This window comes from Sus scrofa, chromosome 12 (assembly GCF_054392235.1).
Source record: "Sus scrofa isolate SSC_HxYL_T2T_F1_AM1 chromosome 12, Sscrofa_HxYL_maternal_Yorkshire_Landrace_v2.0, whole genome shotgun sequence".
Lineage (NCBI taxonomy): Eukaryota > Metazoa > Chordata > Mammalia > Artiodactyla > Suidae > Sus > Sus scrofa.
This window is the reverse complement of record NC_139394.1, coordinates 5283603-5296023: the sequence shown is the minus strand read 5'-3', so window position 1 is coordinate 5296023 and position 12421 is coordinate 5283603. Positions and strand designations below refer to the sequence as shown.

Genomic DNA, 12421 nt, shown 5'->3' with positions numbered 1-12421 from the left:
AATCGTGTTTCACCATCAGGAAAGGTCCACTCCCGCCAGACTGGCTTCCTTATTTGTTCCAGGGGACGGACAAACCATGCTCATTTCAGCTCTGCATCCCCAGCACCTATCGCAGCACCTGGAACATCGTAGCGGCTCCATCAACGGTTGCTGATTCAACAGAAACCTGAATGCTTTCCGGCCTGTGCTCTGCCTCACTCCCAGGAAGCCCCTTCCCCGCCCGCCCAGGGAAAACCAGCCATTCGCCAAAGACTCAGTCAACCCCGCTACCTCTTGTCGGCGCCAAGAGCCCAGCACCTGCCCTTGCCACGCTCCTCCCTGCTCTCAAGTCCTACTGAACCCGATCCTTCAGCCCTTTGCTGCTCCGGAAACATTTCCCGTTCCGATGTGTGGTCTGCCCCGCGAAGCAGGCAGTTTCTGGAGGAAGGCGAGATATCGTGAAGCAGTGAGAAGCAGCAGGAAGGTCGCTGATCCGTGGCTAGGCGGATCTAGTTATGGGACTTTGGGAAAACTCTCTGTAAGGCCCTTAGGGCGGGGGCTGGAACACAGTACGCATTTCATAAAGCTGCTGTCGCTGTGGGCCTCTTGGAAGCCCAGTTCTCTTGCGTACCGAAGGGGCGTTATAACAAGCCCTCCGCCAGGTGGGTCTTTACGACGATTCGGAGTAATGGCTGAGACGTCTCTAGGGCCTTCCCTCACACACAGGAGCCACTCAATAGCCACATGGCAGCGCTTATTACCAAGCCTCAGGCTGGGCGCAGAGAAAAGCCTCCATAAAAGGTTATGGAATGAGTTGAATGAACGGAGAGAGTCTGATATCAACTCAGATATGGAGGGAAACGTTTTCAGCCATGCACTCAACAGAGCTTCATTAAGGGCTTATCATCATGTCCCAGGCTGTGCCCTGGGTGCTGAGAGGCAACAGCAGAAGGACCTTCGCCCTATGAAATGTTCCTTTGCATGGGGGAGGCAGGGAATAGACAGAGAAAGCGACAGAGAAATCAAAGCTGCTACGGTATCAAGCGCTATGGTATCAAGAGGAACAAAAAGTGGGGTGGGCGCCAGCGAGGGCTGGGCAAGGGCAGCCTGAAGAGGGGGCACTTAGGCAGAGCTGCAGGTCCCAGGACAGCTGGGTTTGGTGGGACGTCCCCACCTGCGGGCAGACTCTGTACTTTCCCACAGGTCAGCCTCAAGTGCCAGGAGCCCCCACCCAGCAAAGAGGCTTCGGGGTCCCTCTCAACCCAGACCAAGCTACCACCAGTGCCAAACCAGCTACTACCCACTTATGTCAAGACCATTTGACTCGGCGCTTGGCCCCACGTGGAAGGGAATGGATCGTAAGCATACCGCCACGGGTCTGTTCCCCAGAAAGTTCAGATCGCTGTTCTCTCCAAACAGGTAGCCTTCGGGATGAGTCGAGTCAAACTTCTCCCCTCCCATGATGAAGTGGCTGGCGAAGTAGCTTCCTAGCGGGCAGGAGACAGAAACAGCAAACAGACACCCGTCAAACCAAACGAAGTGAAAAAGCTGATTTGGAAAAACAGAAACAAACCAAAAAACCCTCAGCCTTTCAACAAATATTCCAAGTGATTTCTAACCCTGGGAGAATTTTTCTTTCTTTCTTTTTTTTTTTTTAGGGCCGCACCTGCAGCATATGGAAATTTCCGGGCTAGCGGTGGAATCAGAGCTGTAGCTGAGGCCTACACCACAGCCACAGAAACACCAGCTCTGAGCCGCATCTGCAACCTACACCACAGCTCACGGCAACGCCAGATCCTTAACCCACTGAGTGAGGCCAGGGATCAAACCTGCATCCTCATGGATACTGGTCAGATTCTTAACCTGCTGAGCCACAACAGGAACTCCAGAATTTTCTTCTCTTGATCGGGAACAGTGGCACAAAAGAAGCGGGATCACAGCAGTGAGAACCCAAGTCACCAAACATAAAATAGATGACTGTGTTGCTTTTGTCCTTAACTGAATCCTTACCCGAGCCCAGGATACCATCAAGCCCAGAGACTCCACAACGCACGCCAATGAACACATACATGTGTTTTGCTCCTGATATTTTCCCTTAAACCCGACGTGTATTTCCTTGTCCTTCACGTATTTGGGAATCTTAGCCACAGGTGTCAGTGTGCACGTGCAAGCGCGCACACACACACACACACACACACACTTCTTGGTCTAGAGTCTCATAAGCCGGCTGATACCTATATACGAAAGTCTCAGCACCTCCACCCGCCACGTGCATACCTCCATAACCCTCCACAGAGAAGCTCTTCGTTTTTCCTATTTGATGCAAAATGACTGTCTAATAGGAACATATAAATTTATTATCATTATTATTATTATTTTCGTTTCTGGCTGCCCCTGCATATATGGAGTTCCCGGGCCAGGGATCAGATCCAAGCTGCAGCTGTGGCAACACCGGATCCTTAATCCACTGTGCCGGGCTGGGGATCGAACCTGCATCCCAAAGCTCCCAAGAAGCTGCTGATCCCATTGAGCCACAGCGGGAACTCCAGAAAATACACATTTAAGTAACACTGCCCCAGGCTTTACCTACCAACTACCACACCGATTATGGAGTTTAATTGAACAACAACAGCTTAGTGCTGTGAAACCTACAGACACACATACATGCCCTCATCTCAAATTCGTTAGCAGGGCTAATGGCCAAGGTTGTAGGGACACCCATCAGGCATGGCCGGCTCGCTTGGCCCCACCTTGACCCGCCAGGAGGCAGGGATATTTTCAACTCTACAAGAACCCGATACAATCAGCCGTCAGGGTCAGAATCCCCAGGTGCCTTATCTGGACACATGGAGGAACGGTGCCAGGACGCGACGACACAAAGTCACCAAGGGAGGCTTAGGCGACACGGCACATTCCATCTGCAAACGCTTTCCAAATCCGATGACTAAACGAACGCTTCTTAACCCACGTTTCTACCACCTAATCCTCCACAAAGGTGACCTGTTCAAAGTGAAGGACGCAGGCCAGAACACGCTTTCTCAAGGTTCTCACCCACCCCGACTCCTGGACTCATACAAAGAGCTTAGGAATCCGCAAAAGTCTCCTGTGGCGTGTGGCCAGGATAAATGTTTCAATCGCTTAGGTTTACGGCAAACTCAAAAAAAAAGACAAGAGAGATTCATCACGATCAACCTATGAAGAAGCTGGTGCTCCCGTCGTGGTGCAGCGGAGACAACCCAACTAGGATCCGGCACTGCCCTGAGCTGTGGAGTGGGTCGCAGACGCGGCTCGGATCTGGCGTTGCTGTGGCTGTGGTGTAGGCCGGCAGCCTCAGCTCCAATTAGATCCCTAGCCTGGGAACCTCCAAATTCTGCGGGTGAGGCCATAAAAGACAGAAGACAAAAAACAAACAAAAAACCAAGGAGGAAAACATAATTTGAGAGTAATAGCCAAAACCAAAGCTGTCACTGAGGAACGCCTGAAGCTTTTCCGCCCAGACGGAAGCACACAGAGCAGCCTCTGCAGTGACACAACGCTGCAATTCACCACTTAGGAAAGCTGAATTATCCATTATTCATGTCTAGCACTTGCTTGCCCTCTCTTCCACGTGCATAATTCATAGGAGGGGAGGTGCTGAGTTGCCCTAAGCAGAAGCCATCTCAAATAATTTGTCATTAGCTGTTGAACCTCAGTCAAATCTATTTCCCATACATGAGACATTATCCATTTATTATATACATGAGGTGAAATCAGAAAAGGGAAAGGCGTTTACACTGCAGGAGAGCTTGCCTGAATCAGAAATAAAGAATGGGGAGGGAGTTCCCGTCGTGGCTCGGGGGTTAACATTCCAACTAGCATCCATGAGGATTTGGGTTCGATCCCTGGCCTCGATCAGTGGGTTAAGGATCCGGAATTGCCATGAGTTGTGGTGTAGGTCACAGATGTGGCTCGGGTCCGGTGTTGCTGTGGCTGTGGTGTAGGCCTCAGCTACAGCTCTGATTCGACTCCTAGCCTAGGAATCTCCATATGCAACAGGTGTGGCCCTCAAAAAAAGATAAAAACGAAAAAATAAAATAAAAGCCAAAATCTTACTTTTTCCTTTCTTTGAAATGTACCTTTCCAATAACCCCAATTGGATGTGAGCAAGCGAGCGAGAGAAACAGAGAGAGAGAGAGAGAGAGAAGCAGTGAGCAAAGGTGCCCCTTGCTGCCTGTGTGAAGCATTCCATTTGCCCAGGCTGCCCAGATGTGTGGATCGGAGCCCCGTTACTGCAGGGACCACAACAGCAGATAAGAACGCCAAACACACTAACAGTCTCTAGTTTAAAAAAAAAAAATGCATGGGGATAATTTGCCCACATTTTCACTTCTTCATATAAACTGCACTCTGAAAATCAGCAATAGGGAGTTTCCGTTGTGGCACAATGGAAACAAATCTGACTAGGATCCATGAGAACAGGTTCGATCCCTGGCCTTGATCAGTGGGTTAAGGATCCGGCGTGGCCGTGAGCTGTGGTGTAGGTCGCAGACGCGGCTCAGATCCCGCGTTGCTGGGGCTGTGGTGTAGGCCGGCAGCTGCAGCTCTGATAAAATCAGAAGTAGTAGAAAAAAAAGAATGTCACTAAAACACTTGTCTACCTGCTAATGGGGAAAAAAATCCATGACTAGGAGATAGCCTGCAAGCTTTCCATTATTAGTTGGCTATCACTTCTTAACCAAAACTCATATTCAGAATTCTTTTTGGGCTTTAAGAAGACACACCTTGCAGGAATCATTCTGTAAGATACGCGCAGATCAAATAATTAGGTTGTACACCTTAAAGTTGCACAATGTTATATGTCAATTAAACCTCAAGAAAGCTGGGGAAAAAAGAAGCCTTACGATATACAGATCTCCAAAATTATGTTTAAAACATAAGCTGTGAGTGGAGGGAAAAGGGGGAATTCGTGTCGAATGAGTACAGAGGTTCAGCCTTGCAAGGAGAAAAAGTTCTAGAGGTGTTTTTTTTTCTTTTTTTGTCAGTTTAGGGCTGAAGCCTCGGCACATGGAGGTTCCCAGGCTAGGGGTCGAATCAGAGCTACAGCTGCCGGCCTGCACCACAGCCACTGCTACAGCAGATCGGAGCCGCATCTGCGACTTACACCACAGCTCACGGCAACACCGGATCCTTAACCCACTGATCAAGGCCAGGGATCGAACCTGTGTCCAAATGGATACTATTCGGGTTAGTTAACCGCTAAGCCACAACGGGAGCTCCCCCATATGTGTAATTTTAAATTATCTAGGAGCTCCCACTGTGGCACAAGGGATCGGCAGCATCTTGGGAGCACTGGGATGAGGGTTTGATTCCCGCTCCTGCACAGGGGGTTGGGGATCTGGTGTCGCCGCAGCTGAATCTCAAGTGGAGACTGCAGCTCAGATCTGATCCCCACCCTGGGAGCTCCATGTGCTGTGGGGCAGGTAAAAATTTTAAAATAAATAAATAGTCTAACAGCCATACATATATTTTTTTATTTTTATGGCTGCACCTGTGGCATATGGAAGTTCCTGGCCAGGGACTGAATCCAAGCCACAGCTGCAGCAACACCAGATCTTTAACCCACTGCACCAGGCCGGGGACTGAACCTGCACACCTCTGCAGTGACCCAAACCACTGCAGTCAGACTCTAAACCACTGCACCACAGAGGGAACTCCTAACAGCCACATTTTTTTAAAGTAAAATTAATTTGAATATATTGTATATATCCCAATGTTGGATATTCCAATACTCCAATATATCCAAAATATTATTTCAACATGAAGTCAGATACACAAAAGTTTTAAGGAACTATTTGTGTCCTTTTTTTCAACTATGCATGAAAAAAAAAACACAACAATTTTTTACGCAGCATATGAACAAAAAGGAAAAAAACCTCGGAAAATACTCTTAAATATCTTACCCAATGAATTAAGATATTGGGGCATATCCCTAATATCACCATGAAATTAAATACTGCTTAATGGATTACATACTTTATGTCTGCCCCAGTGAGATATCCCGACATTTGCCACCAAACCGCTATGAACGGTAACATCACACAAGAAAGGGCCACTACGCCCCCTGCCATCTGTCTACAACTCTGTATTTAAAGGATTCCCTAGGAATTCCCGTCATGGCGCGGCAGAAACAAATCCGATTAGGAACCATGAGGTTGCGGGTTCAATCCCTGGCCTTGCTCAGTGGGCTAAGGATCCGATGCTGCCGTGAGCTGTGGTGTAGGTCGCAGACGAGGCTTGGATCCTGCGTTGCTGTGGCTCTGGCAAAGGCCAGCAGCTGCAGCTCCGATTAGACCCTTAGCCCGGGAACCTCCATATTCTGCAGGTGCAGCCCTAAAAAGACAAAGGACACCCTAAAGGTATGGTGGGGGTAATGAGAGAAAAAGAATACATATATATGTATGAGTGAGTCACTGTGCTGTACAGCAGAAACTGACAGAATGCTGTAAATCAATGGCAACGGAAAAAATAAAACCTTAACAAAATAAAGGATACCCTAAAGATTCACAGACAAAACTGTTTTCTTTTCTTTTTTTCTTTTTTGCCACACAGGCAGTATGTGGGAATTTCTGGGCCAGGGATCAAACCTACGCCACGCAGCAGTAACCAGAGCCACAGCGGAGAGAATGCAAGAGACTCAACCCGCTGGGCCACCAGAGAACTCCCTAAAAACTCGAATTTTAAAATAACTTTTCTTTCCAAATCTATTATATTACTAAAATATATCCATCTATAGTAATAGGGTTGGGGAAAAACCCCAATTATTTAGGCCTCTAAGTAATACCAATTTATTTTCAGGGTAGGATTCCAAAGCAAAGATGAAAAGTTTTTGAAGTCATGGAAAGTTTATAAACTTTATTATAAAACTAATAAAGTTTATAAACTTTATTATAAAACTAATAAAATTCAAAGACATTGAGTACGCAATAAAATTTTTATAATTGATAGAGTCAAAAGATGAAGTAAATTATATTTTGGATTTTAGTCACTAGCTCATGCTAATTGGGAGTTTTTATTGCAAGATTTATAATCAATCTTCTTTTTGTATTTTTTAAAATTGAAGTCACAGTGGAGTTCCCGTCATGGCGAAGTGGTTAACGAATCCGACCAGGAACCATGAGGTTGTGGGTTCGGTCCCTGCCCTAGCTCAGTGGGTTGACGATCCAGTGTTGCCGGGAGCTGTGGTGTGTGGGTTGCAGACTCGGCTCAGATCCCGAGTTGCTGTGGCTCTGGTGTAGACCGGGAGCTACAGCTCCGATTCGACCCCTGGCCTGGGAACCTCCATATGCCGCGGGAGCGGCCCAAAGAAATAGCAAAAAGACAAAAAAAAAAAAAAAAAAAAAAAAAAGAAGTCACAGTAAAATTAGTTAAACAAATATCCTGCCTATAAATGAAAAATACTAATCTTCAACCATCTATTTTTGGACCAATGGTGTTGTATCTTTGATTACTGCAGAAAATGGAATTGGATTTAAAAGTAACTTCACATGAAATTAAAATATGGGAAATTTTTTAATAAATACAAATTTAAAAAGAAAAGAAAAATTAAAATAGGGGAAAACTGGCTATGAAAATTCGATTAGGTTTTCATACATTTGAAAAATCTTTATCTACATGACATTTCAATAACATACTTTAAGCTTTAGGTCACAAAAATAAAAGAAATTTTGGTTTTGTTTGGCCACACCCAAGGCATGTGGCTATTCCCGGGCCAGGATCGAAACCCAAGTCACAGCCCCGGCAACACTGGATCCTTAACCCCGTGCACCACCAGGGAACTCCACAAAATTGTTTTTAAACATTTCTAATTGTTCAACTCAATTCCTTTTTCTTTTTTTCTTTGTAGGGCCATACCTGCGGCATATGGAAATTCCCAGGCTAGGGATCAAACTGGAGCTGCAGCTGCCAGCCGACACCACAGCCACAGCAACCTGGGATCCAAGCCGCATCTGCAACCTATGCCCCAGCTTGCAGCAACGCTGGATCCTTAACCCACTGAGCGAGGCCAGGGATCGAACCCGCGTCCTCATGGATACTAGTCAGATTCTTAACCCGCTGAGCCACGGTGGGAACTCTTCACGTCTAACGCCACAGTGCTGCTTTTGTTATTCGTATTTTTACTTATTTAAAAAATGATACAAGTAGTACATGTCTTTCGCAAAAAATTAATACCTAGAAGTATGTGATGTAAAAGTGATGGATTTCCAACTCTGTTCTATGAAAAGTAACTCCACTATTAATGGTCAGTTTTTTTTTTTTTTTTTTTGTTGTTGTTGTTGTTGTTGTTGCTATTTCTTGAGCCGCTCCCGCGGCATATGGAGGTTCCCAGGCTAGGGGTCTAATCGGAGCTTTAGCCACTGGCCTACGCCAGAGCCACAGCAACGTGGGATCCGAGCCGCGTCTGCAACCTATACCACAGCTCACGGCAACGCCGGATCGTTCACCCACTGAGCAAGGGCAGGGACCGAACCCGCAACCTCATGGTTCCTAGTCGGATTCGTTAACCACTGCGCCACCACGGGAACTCCTAATGGTCAGTTTGTGACCTTCCAGAGTTTCCTCTCTCTCTATGTGAACACAACCACGTTTTCTGTTTTGCTTTATTTTGTTTGCTAATCTAATTGGGATATTACATATTGATCTGTTGTGTGGTTTTTTTTTTCCTAATGTACTGTAGGCATCGGTCCATATCTGTATTTATGGATTAACCTCATTGTTCGTAATGACTCCGGAGTAACAACCTCTTATTAAAGGCTTACTTTGTGCCAGCACTGGACCAAAAAAAGTATTACATGGGTTATTCCTCACAATCCTTCAAGGGTTTTTGTTTGTTTTTACCAAAGAGGAACTGTAAGGCACAGAGAGGTTAAGTACTTTGTCCAAGAGTCACACAGCTAGTAAGGGGCAGTGTCAGACCCCACATCCAGTTGGTTTTATTCCAGAGCCTGTGTGGTTTTTTTTTTTTTTTTTTTGGTCTTTTTGTCTTATTTGGGGCCATCCCGCAGCATATGGAGGTTCCCAGGCTAGGGGTCTAATCGGAGCTGTAGCCACCGGCGTATGCCAGAGCCACAGCATATGCGGCTTGCGGATCCTTAACCCGCTGAGCAAGGCCAGGGGTCAAACCTTCAACCTCATGGTTCCTAGTCGGATTCGTTAACCACTGCGCCAGGACGGGAACTCTGAGCCTGTGTGCTCATTACAATGTAATCTCATTGCGTGCTCAGGTTGAATTAACTGTTTGCCTACTGAGAAACATTCCCTACTCTTTCTAGCTTACCTTGAAAGAGTACTTTTCTCTTTTTGACTGTGCCCAGGGCATGAGGAGGCTCCCAGGCCAAAGACTGACTCTGCACCATGGCAGTGACCTGAGCCTCTGCAACGACAACCACTGAGGCTCCAGCCACTGTAGTGGCTGAGCTACCAGCAAATTCCTGTTATTTTTAAAAACAGCTTTTGTTGGAGTTCCCGTCGTGGCTCAGTGGTTAACGAGTCTGACTAGGAACCATGAGGTTGCAGGTTTGATCTCCGGCCTTGCTGTGAGCTGTGATGTAGGTTGCAGACGTGGCTCGGATCCCACGTTGCTGTGGCTCTGGCGTAGGCAGGCAACTACAGTTCTGATTAGACCCCTAGCCTGGGAATCTCCATATGCTGTGGGAGCGGCCCTAGAAAAGGCAAAAAGACGAAAAATAAAAAAATAAAAACATTTTATTTTGTTAACCATTGAGCCACAAAGGGAACTCCAAAAGCTGTTTTTTTTAATATTCTCTTTATGGCCATACCCTGCGACACATGGAAGTTCCCAGGCTAGGGGTCGAATCAGAGCTGCAGCTGCCAGCCTCTGCCACAGCCACAGCCACACCAGATCTGAGCCACATCTGTGAACTCTGCTTTGTGGCAATGCTGGATCTAACCCACTGAGCAAGGCCAGAGATCAAACCCAAATCTTCTCGGACACTATGCTGGGTCCTTAATCTGCTGAGCCTGGATTGTCTTCTTCTTCTTCTTCTTCTTCTTTTTTTTTTTATATCCAAGTTCCCAGGCTAGGGATCAAATTGGAGCTGCAGCTGCTGGCCTATGCCGCAGCCCCAGCAATGTGGGATCCGAGCTGCATCTTTGACCTACACCACTGTGCACGGCAATGCCAGATCCTTAATCCATTGAAGGAGGCCAGGGATCGAACCAGCATCCTCATGGATACTAGTTGGATTGGTTTCTGGTGCGCCACAATGGGAACTCCCCTGGGTTGGGTTATACTGGGTTGTAAAAGTTCTTGATGTATTCTGGATGCAAATTCTTTATCTATGTGTTTTGCAAATATTTTTATTCAGAAGGTGGCATGTTTTCTCATCCTTTAAATGTTGTCCTCTGAAGCAGAAACATTTTTAATTTTGAAGAAATCCAATTTGTTAGTTTTTTCCCTTATGGATGGTGCTTTTGGCATGGCATCAAAGGACGCTTTGCCCAGTCTGAATCGAATACATATTTTCTCCTGTGTCTTCTTTTAGAGGTTTTATAGTTTTAGCTTTTGAATTTAGATCCATTTTAAAAACAGTTTGAGATATAATTTACACACCAAACAATTCACCTATTTAAAGGGCACAGTTCAATGGTTTTTAGTGTATTCACAGTTAGGCAACCACTCGGCACTATCTAATTTTAGAGCATTTTCATTAGTGCAGAAAGAAACCTATTAGCAGTCCTTTCTCGTTGCCCCCGCCCCCAGGCAATGGACGTCACTAATCTCCTTTCTGTCTCTGTGGATTTGCCTCTTCTGGACACGCCATAGAAATGGGATTACACGATATATGGCCTTTTGCCTCTGGCTTGCTTCACTGAACATTAAGGCTTTCAAATGTCCTCCATGATGTAGCAAATATTAGTACTTCATTCCTTTTTATTGCCAAATAACACTCCACTGCAATGTGGATTTTCCACATTTTATCAGTTGTTCCATGCACCAGCTGATGGGCATTTCAGTTCTTTCTGCCTACTAGCTATTAAGAATAATGCTGCTATGAACATTCATGTACGTCTTTCGGGGTGACATTTTTCTTCATTTTTCTTGGTGGTGTGTGTATACACACACTTAAGAATACAACTGCTGGTGGGAGTTCCCATCGTGGCTCAGTGGTAACGAATCCGATTAGGATCCCTGAGGACACAGGTTCAATCCCTGGCCTTACTCAGTGGGTTAAAGATCCGGTGTTGCCATGAGCTGTGGTGTAGGCCACAGACACAGCTCGGATCCTGCGTTGCTATGACTGTGGTGTAGGCCAGCAGCTATAGCTCTGATCTGACCCCTAGCCTAGGAACTTCCATGTGCCTCGGGTGCAGCCCTAAAAGACCAAAAAAAAAAAAAAAAAAAAAAAAAAAGAGTATAACTGCTGAGTTACAAAATAACTAACGATTTGAGGAACCCTCAAACTGGTTTCCAAAGCAACTGTACCGTTTTGTGTTCCCATCATCAGGGTACCAGGGCCTCAATTTCTCCACAGCCTCACCAAAACTTAGTAGTTGCTGTTTAATCAAAGCCATCCTAGTGGATGCGAAGTGCTACCTAATTGCAGTGTGGCTTTGCATTTCCCTAACGATGTGGAGCATCTTTTCGCGTGGTTTGTTTTTTTTTTTTTTTTGTCCATTTGTATATCTTTGTTGGAGAAATGTCTACAAAAGACCTTTGCTTCTCTTTCAGTTGGGTTGTCTTTTTATTATTGAATAGGACAAGTTGTTTACAGATTCTGTTTTTTCAAATATTCTAGATACACCTCCACTACCATATAGATGGTTTGCAAATATTTCCTCCCATGCCGTGGGTCACGTTCTCCTTCTATGTTCCACTTTGGGTTAATTTTTGGTGAGGTAAAGAAAGGGTCTAAATTCATTTTTTTTTTTGCTTGTCAATATCCAATTGTCCTGGCACCATGTGTTGGAAAACCTATTCTTTCCCTGTAAAATTATCTTGGCACTTTTGCCAAAGTCACCTGCCATGCAGGTGCCTCGAGAGCGCAGGAGGTCGCGCCGTCGGTCTCATAAACGTCAGGCTTTATTTCTGCTTTGTGGTCCTCTTGCATCTCTCTATGCCTCTCGTGGTCCTGACACTGACAGAGGTACCGTCTCCTCGGCCCCTGACGTTCCTTCCCCTCCAGGCTGTTCAAGGTGGGGGAAGGGGCATCACAATGAGACCCCAGTGGCTTTTGGGTTTCATCTCCTTACAGGGGCCTTGAAGGCGCTAACATTCCCACGCCACGGCTTGAGGACAGTTTCTGAAACTGGGTAGTGAAACTCCTCTAACTTTGCCCTTCCTTTTCAAAACTGGTTGGGATATTCTAGGTCCTTTGCGTGTTGAAATACATCTTAGAAGTGGCCAGCCAGTTTCTTTTAAAAAGTCCACTGGGATTTTCATAGA

At 46.1% G+C, this 12421-nt stretch overlaps 1 protein-coding gene across 30 annotated transcripts in view; it reads right to left on the bottom strand.

Annotated features, from left to right (window-relative positions):
- Positions 1–12421, bottom strand: part of RNF157 (ring finger protein 157) — an 81017-nt gene that overhangs the window by 56235 nt on the left and 12361 nt on the right. For all 30 annotated transcript variants that reach the window (XR_014820681.1, XR_014820680.1, XR_014820679.1 and 27 more), the window contains exon 2: positions 1348–1466. Coding sequence is in view for 10 of the 30 variants with exons in the window: in XM_084983663.1 (XP_084839789.1) it covers positions 1348–1466 (119 nt within the window). In the remaining 20 variants the exon portion in view is untranslated. The remainder of the gene's footprint in view (positions 1–1347; positions 1467–12421) is intronic.